The sequence below is a fragment of the Laetiporus sulphureus genome, assembly GCF_001632365.1.
Source record: "Laetiporus sulphureus 93-53 unplaced genomic scaffold LAESUscaffold_28, whole genome shotgun sequence".
Taxonomy (NCBI): domain Eukaryota; kingdom Fungi; phylum Basidiomycota; class Agaricomycetes; order Polyporales; family Laetiporaceae; genus Laetiporus; species Laetiporus sulphureus.
In genome coordinates, this window is record NW_024468537.1 from 291,479 (window position 1) to 303,510 (window position 12,032).

General features: G+C 46.8%; 2 protein-coding genes across 2 annotated transcripts; one reads left to right on the top strand and one right to left on the bottom strand.

Moving 5' to 3' along the window:
- Nucleotides 1–6,439: 6,439 nt before the first annotated feature.
- LAESUDRAFT_760576 (uncharacterized protein) lies at nucleotides 6,440–9,466 on the bottom strand (the record flags this gene model as incomplete). Its single annotated transcript, XM_040912766.1, has 5 exons — nucleotides 6,440–6,624; nucleotides 6,808–7,244; nucleotides 7,302–7,368; nucleotides 9,035–9,236; nucleotides 9,290–9,466. 5 exons carry the CDS (start codon nucleotides 9,464–9,466, stop codon nucleotides 6,440–6,442), a joined length of 1,068 nt encoding a protein of 355 aa, XP_040762867.1.
- A 1,737-nt stretch (nucleotides 9,467–11,203) lies between these two features.
- Nucleotides 11,204–11,531, top strand: LAESUDRAFT_760577 (uncharacterized protein; the record flags this gene model as incomplete). The annotated part of the gene is made up of 2 exons (XM_040912767.1): nucleotides 11,204–11,272; nucleotides 11,328–11,531. 2 exons carry the CDS (start codon nucleotides 11,204–11,206, stop codon nucleotides 11,529–11,531), a joined length of 273 nt encoding a protein of 90 aa, XP_040762868.1.
- Nucleotides 11,532–12,032: the final 501 nt, after the last annotated feature.

Sequence of the window (12,032 nt, forward strand, 5' to 3'; positions counted from 1 at the left end):
CTATGCGTGCATTACCTGACATGACACCCTATGAGAAGTGGAATGCGTGGAAGCCTAATATCGTGTACTTATGCAAATTTGGATCCACTGTACGGGTTCTCAATGAAACCCTTAATTTATCGAAGTTAGCATCACACGCCATCAAATATATATTCGTTGGCTATTTAGATGGACCGCGCACCATCCAATACTATGACACGTCCACATGCACCATGAAGACTTCGTGCAACCACCATTTTGCACCCGCTTCGGAGTTTTCACTCTCTGCAACAACCGCTACACTGAAACTGCAGGGGGAGTCCACGCTGGATCAAATGCACAAGGGGGAGCCTTCTACTGAGAATGCACCATGTTTCGATCTGAAGCACATCAAGATGGAAAAAGCACAGGTGCCTGAAGAACCTCAGAGATCAAAAAGGAAGATCACACATCCGAAGTATCAGCTCCTCAATGATCCTGAGGCAGATGATGATGATATGGATGCTGCTGCATCTGCCAAAGTAATTTACCAGGTGATGTGCACTTCCATGGATTCAGATGAGCCGAAATCATTACAGGATGTGAAGAACTCACCAGAATGGCCCCATTGGGAGCAGGCAGTGTGAGCTGAGTTGAAGCAGCTGCACAATATCGGGACATGGGATCTTGTAGATCTGCCTCCAGACCGCAAAGCAGTAGGCAACAAATGGGTCCTGGTTCAGAAGACCAACAAGGAAGGTGAGGTAATCAAATACAAGGCACGTCTAGTAGCAAAGGGCTACTCACAGATCCCTGGAATGGACTACACGGAGATGTTTTCGCCAGTGGTCTGCCTTGAGATGATTTGAGCTGTCCTAGGGCTAGCTGCAATCCTCGATTGGGAATCCAACAGATGGACGTCAAAGGTACCTATCTAAATGGGATCCTAAAAGAGGAGATTTATATGCACCAGCCCAAAGGATATGCAGACCAGATGCACTGTGTATGCAGATTACACAAGACCCTCTATGGACTCAAACAAGCTGGGCGTGAGTGGAATATTCAACTAAACCATGAGCTGATAAATGCAGGTTTTAGACGATTATTCTCAGACCCTTGCGCATATATTCAGATCAGAGGTGGAAAAGTAAAAATCGTTACCATATGGGTAGACGATCTACTGATATTCACCAATGATCCTAATATTATGGGTCATTTGAAGCATGAACTTCAGACCATGTTTGAAGTCACTGACCTTGGTGATCCAAAGAAGATTATCGGTATAGAAATTGAGTGAGATCATGCAAAATGCACAATTAAAATCACTCAAAATAAATATATTGTTTCTATCCTGCAAAAGGAAGGGTTAGTGAACTCAAATGCAGTAGGCATGCCTCTTGATCTGAATATTCCCCTTGAGAAGGAGAAAATTGAGATTGATGACATGCAAAACTGTAGCAACAGATATGCATCACTCATCGGATTTCTCATGTATGCTGCTGTGGCAACATGCCCAGATATTGCTTATGCAGTACAATGCTTAAGCTCTTTCACTGCCAATCCTGGCATGGCACATTGGACAGCTGCAAAGCGCGTTCTCAGATATTTATCTGACACACGAGATGTTGGGATAATATATGGTCCCAAAGAAGGAAAACTGTCATGGCACACCGATGACAAAGATAGACAACCCAAACAATGAGTCCTTGGGAGTCTTTGGGTAAAAGCCTACAACGACAAGCTGTGGTGATACGATGTGCCCACTGATGAGGCCGCAGTTGCTGTTCACAGAGTAAGACTTACTGGCGAGGCAAGGGGTGCTATCACAAAGTGTGAGAATGCAAATAGATGTATAGCACACTGAGAGTGTCTGGTAAGACCCCTCTGTGATGATAGTGGTGGACGAAGGAGAATAAGACTGGAGTCTCTCCTCGTCAGACCTGGTCGTTATATACATGATTGTTGTGCTACTGTACAGTACTACCTAAGCGAGTCACACGCTATTCTACTGATCAGTGCTACAATCGTATGACATGTTCCAATTATTCTGATTGGCTGCCTCATAATAACCCACAGAGGCAGAGCTCCCTTTGAGCATGCAATATTGCATCATGGCTATGGCAATCTATGATGCAATGCCGAGGGGCTCGGTGTCACATGACAATGCCAAGAGAGATCTGAGGTCATGTGACTAGATGCCTTGTTATCTTATCTCCCATTAGGTCATGTGATTCTTGTGCGACGCGAAATGATAAAAATAATATGCTTCCGATAGCATTTGTTCCTTTAATGACTTGTCAGGTAAAAACCGTGACATCACCCCCTTCTCAAGGTTCATCATCCCGATGAGCCAAAGCCTTTGGCACCTCGCATGGTTCACTTTGCGAGTGAACTGTCTGCCTCAGAAATGATTCCTGAAGTATAACATTCGCATATGAGTTGTGCGACATGATCACCTGTCCTGACTTCGAATGATTTGCTGGTCGTGTTAATGAGAAGCACCTTGATTTCCCCTGTGTAGTCTGGGTCGATTACCCCTGCTGCAACATTGATTCCTTTAAGGACTAGCCCACTTCGGGGGGCCATTCGAATGTATGTCCACTTTGGGGGGTCAACTGCAAGCCCTGTGCCAACGAGCATTCTGGAGTGTGGGGGAATGTCTAGATCTTGTGTGGACTTGACATCCCAACCAACAGCCTCTGAAGATCCCTTGTAGGGTGCTCGAGCATTTGGATGAGTGCGGTAAAAGACCATAAATTCATCAGAGTAATCTGACATGGCAATCTTGTGTCCTTTGCACGTTCGCGGCTTGGCTCGTGGAGCATCTGGGTGTGTCTTATGGAATTCCTCGACCTTGTCTTTGACATTAGTGAGGTTTTTCAGTGGTTCCCAAGTATTATCGCTGTGGTCGTAGTCTAACCATTTGACGAGATACTGGATTTTGTTGTACCTGACTCTGAAATCCAGGATGTCCTCTATGTCCCATTCCTCTTCTCCATCTATAATGACTGGGGGATTAGGGGGAGGTATGCATCCAGAAACAGAGTCTTGATGGAACATTATAAGCTTGGAAGCGTGAAACACCAGATGTAGCTTCATGTCCGCTGGTAATTGCAGTTTGAACGATACAGTTCTGATCTTTTCGAGGATTTTGAATGGTCCATAGTTCTGAGTCGCAAGCTTCTGGCTTTTGAGTTTTACATGGAGGTCTTTTCCTCAAATAAGCACTTCATCTCCTACTTTGAAAGGGACATCTTGCTTTTTTAGATCAAAATACCATTTCATTTTTTCTGCTGCTAATGACAGAGCAGCACTTGCTTGTTCCTGTGCTTGATCGCAGTTGTGAAATAAGTGTTCCAGGGATGGATGTTGTATTTCTTCCAATACATCGGGTGCCATCTGGGGGTGTCAACCATGCTCAATGAAGAACGGGGACAGACCTGTCAATTCTGAAGCTTGATTATTGTATGTGAACTCCGCTGTGGGCAATAATGTGGCCCAGTCAGTTTGTCAGTAGTTGCAGTACATACGCAGGTATTGCTCCAGAATTTGGTTGACTCATTCAGTTTGTCCATCCATTTCAGGGTGATAAGCTGTAGACATCGTAGACTTAATGTGAAGTTTCTGGCAAAACTCCTGGAATAGTTTGGCTGAGAACTGTGTGCCTCGATCAGATATGATCTGCCTAGGGATTCTGTGGAGTTTGAATACTTCATTGTAGAAGATTGACGCTACTTGAGATGCTGTCACCATGTCATCTACTGGGTAGAAGTGAGCATGTTTGGTGAACCTATCGACGACTACCAAGATGGCAGTTTTCTTTTCTCCCCTATGGTCTGGGCTTGGTGGTAACTGTGTAATCAGGTCACATGTAACCATTTCCCAAGGCCCCTCTGGTACTGGGTTAGGTTGTAACAGTCCATAAGGCTTTTGTTTGCTTGTCTTGTTTCTCTGACAAGTTACGCAGCCTTGGACGTATTTCTTCACATCAATGGTGAGCCCTGGCCACCAATAATTTTTGCTGATCAGCTCTTGCATCTTCCACCATCCGGGATGTCCGGTTGTGATGTAGCTTGATCAGCTCATTCTGCAGCGTAGAGTTTTTTGGGACATAGACCCTTCCTCTTCTGAGCAGCAATCCATGCTCGAAGTTTCACTCTTGAAGATCTTTTCCGAACTCTTGCTTGCCAGTTTTTAGTAGATGCTGGTAACCTTTGGTCATTTCATCGTCTTGTAGTGCCAATTTCACTCTTTCTAGAAGTTTTGCATCATCAACTTCAGAGGAATGAGTGGCTGAGATCGCATGGATGGCAAAGTATTCGGGTCAAAGTAAAGTTTGCCCTGAATTGTCATTGCTCACCCCCTTCTCATGATCTGGCCTCCTGAACAGAGAATCGGCATGCATCATCATCTTTCCGGGGCAGTGACAAAGAATAAAGTTAAATCGTGTAAGGTAAAGTGACCAGCGAGCTTGTCATTGGGTCAATGTTTGAGCTTGCTGAAAATAGGTAAGATTGAGGTGATCCGATCATATCTCAACTGGGTGAGGGTGTCCTTCAAAGTACTGCTGATATTCTTCTAATGCCCGAATGATGACTAGCATCTCCTTGTCATATATTTCATAATTTTGCTCATGTTCATTGAGTGATTTGGAGTAGTATGTGATGGGATGCCAGAGTTCGTCTTCTCCCAACTGTTCAAGGACTGCACCTGTTGCGAAGTCTGAGGCATCCATCTCTAGTCTAAAGGGACATGTTGCATTGGGGAGAGCTAAGATTGGGGTGGAAGTGAAGGCAGTCTTGAGGGCCTTAAATGCCTTTTGTTGAGATTCTTCCCATTTCCATTGAGTATCTTTACGTGTTAAGAGAGTCAAGGATCAGGTCATCGAGCCGAAATACTTGATGAATCGCCGATAGAAATTTGCCAGACCAAGGAATGCTTGTACTTGCTTGACCTTGGTGGGCACTGGCCATTTAAGCATACCGTCTACCTTTTTGGAGTTCATCTGTATCGAGCCTTTTGAGATGATAAGACCTAGAAACTTGACAAAAGTTGTCGCAAAGTGACACTTTTCTGGTTTCACGAATAGGTCATTGTCTTGAAGACGTTGAAGGACTTCTTGGGTTAGTCGGGTGTGTTCTTCTTGATTGTCCATGAATATTATGATGTCGTCAATGTAGACTGCCACCTTTTCTGTGCGAATGAGGTCTCCTGGTACGTCATTCATCATTGCCTGAAAAGTGCTAGGAGCATTACAGAATTCGAAGTACATAACAGTTGGTTCAAATAACCCTCGATGAGTAATGAATGCTGCCTTTTCCTTGTCTCCCTTGTGAAGGCATACAATTGTTGTACCCCCATCTCAGATCTAGCATCATGAAGAGGATAGCTTGTGAGAGTCCATCTATAAGATCATTGATTCATGGGAGAGGGGATTTGTTCTTCTTGGTGATGCTGTTTAAAGCCCTGTAGTCTTGGACTAGTCTAAGGGAACCATCTTTCTTTTTCGTGAAAAATACTGGGGCCGCATAAGGGGATTTAGAGGGTTGAATGTAGCCTTTGGCTAGTTCGCTGTCAATCCATGCATCGAGTGAATTCTTCTCTCATAAAGACATAGGGTAGACCTTTGTCGGTCTCAGGGATGCCGTGTCTGGGACAAGATCAATTGCATGATCATAGGGCTTACACGTTGACATTCTTTCCAAGCTCTTCTTCGAGAACACATCTCCGTATTGATGAAATTTTAGAGGGACAAATTTTGACCAGTAGTCTTTGTCCTGTGTCTCTTCTGCTGGTTGTTCTATCAAATGCTCCTTTACCTTCTTGCTTATGCCTAGGATGTCATGCAACATGTTATGAAGATCCTGGTCTTGCAAGTCTATCCAGTTAAGAAAGTTATCTTCCTGATCCCACCTGTCATCCTTGTGTATGTCAGGAAGAACTGCTTCATCTTCAAGCCAAGGTTGCAATAGAAGGTTGACTTCTTCTTTGCTTACTCTAACTTGTTGCTTCGTCATGTGTCTGCATCTTGAGAATGTGACCTCTCTATGTTCCCAGTCAACTTGGGGGTTATGTTCCTTTAGGAACTTCATGCCAAGGATCATTGACATGCGTCCGAGGTTTGTGATGAGCAAACTCTCGGTTGATCGGTGCCCCCCAATTAAGATGTTTCTGACTACACAATGAGTAATTGCACCACCCTTGTTAGGGCTGGCATCTGCATTGAGGATTCTTATTTTGCGGTGTAGTGGTACCATCTTAAATCCATGTTTTTGAGCGAATCTCTGATCGATGTAGCAAGAGAATGCTTCAGAATCCAATAAGACTGTTGTCTGGATTTCCCATGATGCGAATTTTATTGGCAATTCAATCGAATGTTTAGAAAAACCTGCAGATGCAATATATATGTGGTTGCTAGGTACATTCATTCTCACGGTACTAATACAATCCATATTGTCTTGAAGCATAGCACCAGACTTGTCTATGCTTTGTACTGAAAATCCTCTGAGAATTCATCCAACTCGAGGATTCTTGCGGTGGTATCCTTAATCGTTGATGCCAATGCCGTAGATGCCACGTCGTTCTGCTTCGCCTTGCCCTTGCCTATCGAAGAAGTAGGGGTGGAGGTCTTCATCCCACGTAATGCAGCAATTGCTTGTTTCAATGCTGCAATTTGAGACGATGATGCCATGCTACCTTCTTCTTCAACTTGTCGGACCTTTTGCGCTTTCCCTTTTCCCTTTCCTTGAGGGGTGTTGGTTCATGTTTGAAACTGTTTCCCTTTATACTCAGGTTTGGAAGAGGGGCACCTCTTTCCCCATTCGTAGGTGTGCTTTCCGCAGAACAAACATAGTTTGTTTGCCAGCCACTGGTCCTGTTCAGGGAAAAGTTCATGTGTAATCCTTGTGCTGGTGTCCATGGCATTAGAGTCTTTGGGAGCAGCTGCCTTACTCATCGTGGTCTGTCTGGTAGACTTATTGCCTGAGAGTTGCTGGAGATGTTTGATCTCTATTTCCAGGCAGAACTCGAGATAGTCCATCCACGTGGTTGGAATCTTCGTTGGATCTAATGTCTCTGTCACTGACATGACCGTCTGGATGTGGGCCGATTGTTGTTCCCTGATTTTGACGATCAGATCTTCATCAGAGTATCTGGATTCAGGTGCATAGGACCTGAAATTCTCTGTGAAGGTGATCATCGTATTGTGGTGAATTGCACAGTGCACATCTAACATTGACTGTGCCGTGTGCTTGGGGTCAAGCGTCTTGTACGCCATTTCCAGTTTCCTGGTGTATTATGCCCATGTGCCAACATTTTGTCCAGAGGTGAGCTTGATTGCGTACTCTTTCATGTATAGAGCAGCTCCGCCTTTCAGATGTGCATTGGCCTGCCGAATCTTGTCCTTGTCATCTGTGAAGTTGTTGTAATTGAGCCAAATGAGAAGGTTTGTAAACCAGGTCTCGAAGTTTTCTGACAATTTTCTTCTCGAATATTTGGGAGGATCTGGGAGCTTGATTCGGTGAGGTGATTGGCTTGATTGGCTGGCCAGTTGTTGGATACCTGTGGGAGGCGCATTGATTATAACATTGTTGAGCCGGTGATATGCTCAACTGCATTTTGGCCATGAGCAGCGCTTCCTAACCAAATCTCTCTTGATCTTGGAAGGTGAACTGGGGCTCATCCATCCACGGTCCCTTTGAGTTACAGTCACAGGAAACTTCAGATGATAATGCAGCAATGGGCGGCCATGAGTTGTTTGGCGGTGTGTGCTTGAAACTACCACAGAATACGGATCGATAAGTGTCGAGTTTGACTATGGGGATGCCTCTGACTGGAAATCAGTCGAAAGCTGAAGAGTGGGGGTATGTGGGTGTGAAATGTGATTGGTGACTCCTGTGCTCACGAACGGTGATAGCTGAGGGTCTGGACTGGGTCATGAGGACTGGCTATTTCTAGATAAAGCTGGCTAGGCACCAATGATGAAGCCCTAACTGCCTCCAAACTGGGTTAAGCACCAACAACAAATCCCTAATAGCTGCTGAACTGGAATGAGCACTGACAATGAAGCTCTGGGTGTCTAAAACTGGTATGAGCACCGATGAGGAACCCCTGGGTGCTAGTGAGGCTACAGAGTCCGATGGGAATGGAATCCTGGTTTGGACTTGTGACTAGTGGCGTGAGAGCAAAATGCAATGGCATGAGATGACAAAAGCACGATAACGTGACTTATCTGGCTGAAACCCGAGTCGAGCTAGAGGCCACTACTGAGAGTGCTGTCCCTCTCGGTGTCGAGAATCCCAGAGGAGTGAAACGTGATCGCAATAGACGTAGACATAGTTGGGCACGATGCCCTAGCATAGACAAGATGAGAACTGAGTACTGCTGCATGGGGAAACTCCGTGGAGAACTTCTTTTTACTCCTATGTACAGTGCAGATTATATAATGGATCAGAAATGAGCCAGCCGAGTCGCTGAAATGTGTTTCCGATCATACATTAGATTTCTGATCCAATGAAACATGTCGCAAAGCTCGCTCCTGCCCCCTCTCTGTATCATACAGTCAGGGAACTGGAAGTCCGGCCCTGCCAGGGTCTGTCAGTCTGCTACCCTGCCTTCCATTCGGCTAGTGCACTTGCTCATCTCTGAGTTGTCTAACTGGTCATGTTCTGCTCTTGCACTACACTTCATAATTGGCTACACTTCCTTATGGCTTGTTCGTCATTTCTGCACCTCATGTTCTCCTTCTGACCTCTTCATGCAGTTCTGTGTTCCAGGCAGTTGGCAACACCTTCCTTTGCCCACTCTGGACTGTTCCAGCTCGATGTTTGTCATTTTGGTGTGAGGTGGCATTCTGGGCTGCCCCCACACAGAATAACTTATTACGGGCAGAGTACACAAAGCGAACGAGCATGGCTTCGCTTTGGGTGGGGTACACGGGGCGGGGCAGTTACTAGCTCTAAAAAGGTGACATCTCGAGGCAGCACCACACTTTCCTATGCTACGGAATGGCTACACAACATGCGATGCTCATTCACGGTGAACCAGCACATACCCAGGATCTCGTATCAGAACTGACCATCAAAGTCCTCGGGGTGCAGCGTGTGGTCGGGGTCATCCTCCAGGGTGATGGTGGGGTGAGTCCTGCTGGTCGGAGCACCACCGGGGGTTGGCAAAGAGTTGACAAGCATGCGCAGTTCACGGACCCACGGGTAGAAGTCAATTGAGTGGATGTGCAACCCAGACTCCACAAGGTCTGACCGAACAGATGCTGCCTGATGCTACAAGAAGACCTCAGACTGGTGCGTGTGAGGAAGAAGGTCGATAGACATACCAGAAGTGAATGGACTGCAGTGCACCAGTGATACCACTCCACCACAGTGGAATGCGACCCAGACGCGATATGGGCGTGCTCGAATGCCAGCACCTCGAGCAAGAGGAGGTAATGATGGAGCCGGGCAGTGCAAGTGATGGCCACAAAATCAAACCACGCTTGTGTAGTGCGAGACATGGCTGAGGGGGAGGAGAGAGGGATGAGGGGCCAGGACAGGTGAAGACCTGGATGCGGACAGAGTCCCAGAGTGGGTGCTCAGACTTTAGGAGGCGAAGCTGACAGAGAGCCGTTGGAGGGGATACCCAGTCTTGGGCAGAGGGGCAAGGGCGGATTGGGGCAGGGGTGAACCATCAGGGCAGCAAGGCAGGCAAATGGGAACGCAGTTATAAGGCTGCAGGGAAAGTCGGCAGGATGAGACATGGTGGAGGGCAAGCGTTGGGGTAGGAAACCGGGAACTGGAGCGAGCGGGTCTCTGCAGAAATGAATAGCAAAATGCAGGTTTGGAACGCAATGCGATGGAGTGGCTGGTGGTGGTGGGCTGTTCGAGAAATGAGGAATAGCGGAATGAGTCAACGAGTTAGGGGCCAAGTGGGGTCGGATATGGGAGCGAGGACTGGGGTGAGTGCACCCCGGATTTGCGATATTTAAGGAATGCATAGACAGAGATATAGGGGGCTTTTCAGACCATGTACCTAGGTGATAGAGAATGCGAAGGAACTTGCACAGCAGTGGACAACAACAGGGACAGCGGTCTCAGTTCTTTTCTCAAGCTTCGGGCTCCACCACACATCAGAACTCTCATCTCTGCTCTATGTAACTGTCGAACGAATCTCATGGACCAGCAGAATGCAGCAGCGGATATGGTACGCCCTCATCCCGAAACTCCTGTATTTCGTCTAGAGCCAGTTAGACTTGCCCTGGAGCTGTTCTATCTCTCGTACTTCACGTACATCACACCAAACTGTGTCCTTTACGGTCTCACTGTCTTCACAGGCATCGCCTTCATTCATTTCTCCACTATCTTCTACATTTGGCTCCTGTGTCACCTCTAGATGCAAACCTTCCATGCACTGTTCCCCCTTCATCCCTCTCGGTTGTTTGCTGTCATTTCACAGCTAGCCAAGTACTCACAATCACACCGGATCACAGTGACTTACTATCCAATTGTGCAATAGTCAGACACAGTTTCTAGCAATTTCTGATCACAGAATATCTCAGTGCATATCACCTCCCCCATTCTGAGATCTGGACCATCCTCAGTCTGTCGGGCTTGCATACTTGAGATTGTGCATCCTCGCTTTCAGTTCCTTACTTTTTCACCACTATGTCCCACGTCGACAGTGTCTTCAGTCTCGCCGCTCACACACGCAGTGTGAGATCATCACCAGGGCTGGTGCCGAAGTGCGATGTGTTCATCCGAGGGGTTTACGAGGTGTTGCCTAGTCCAAGAAGATCCTTTGGGAAGCAGAGAAGTATGGCTGAAAGCAGAGGATGCGCTTCGGAAAGTGAGGCAGAAGCAGAGAAGTCGTTCCAGGACACGCCCCAAGACGGCTTCTGGAGATGGTTTTGAGGGGCTGTTCACAGGCACTCAATCTGGCCAGGAATGTGTAGATATCATGCTCACACAGTGCATAGAGAGGAACAATCGATTCACCTGTAGCTACCACAATCGAGGGGAGGGAAGAAGTGCTGAAAACTTCTAACTAGGGGCCTCTTATACTACCCGAAAAAGTCCGAAGATAAATAAAACAAATTAGGCAAGGTAAGTTAAATCAAAAATGGAATAAGAAATAATGCGAAATCAGAAGTAGTGTAGGATTGTAGTGGCAGCCAGACTACAGTCCTCACAGCAGGGTCTATCCTGTTGACGGCACCTGCGTGTTCTTGCTACAGTGACTGGATAACCTCGTTGGTATGTCGCCTGCTCCAGAGGCTCCAGAGGTAATCTGGCAGACTTGGGCCATGGCATTTTCGGCCTATGAGGTGAGCTCTCTGGATTGCGATCCATCTTAAAGTAGCTCATTTCGCGGTCCTCTAGTCCTGGCTGGCATGCAATTATCCTATCCGTGTCACATCGCTCTCCTTCGAGGTCAATTCAGTATACAACTGGTTAATGCTGAATGCGAGTCCTGACTTCAACTGGGTCAAAGGAATCGTCCCTCCTACGTTCGTCGGGTATGCTCCGTTTCGTGATGCGGTCAGCCCGCTTCACACTCCCGCTGAGCTGTCAGACATCATGTAAGAGATTGTCACATTCGCTGATTGCAGCAACTTTGACAAGCTTCCAGAGGGTCATGTTTATGCTTGCAACCACTTCTTGGTGGCCTATATCGAGGGCGACCTCTTTGTGGATTGGCGTGACCAGACTTATCTTGGTTGGACTCATCTGATCGAGAATTGGTGGACCGAGCATGATCTAAAGTGCATCCCTCCACCCTCTGCTGCCTCAGTCGTGATCACAGAGATCTTACGGGGTGCAGGCAAGTGCGAAGCAAAAGGGGTCACAGGTCCTTCGAAGGCATCATCACGTTCAGTGTCTGTCATGAGTACGGCGTCGTTTGTGGTTACTTTCTGTCACAGTATTAAGTGGCACCTTTCTTTTTGCACCATTAAAGTCCTCATTTGAGTGGTTATTCGGATGCCAACCTTCATATTGGTCTCGCAATGTAGATACTTGGACAAACAGCACAATGCCGCCACATACATCACGAACATGACTGTGTCTACCACATGACCACCAAGC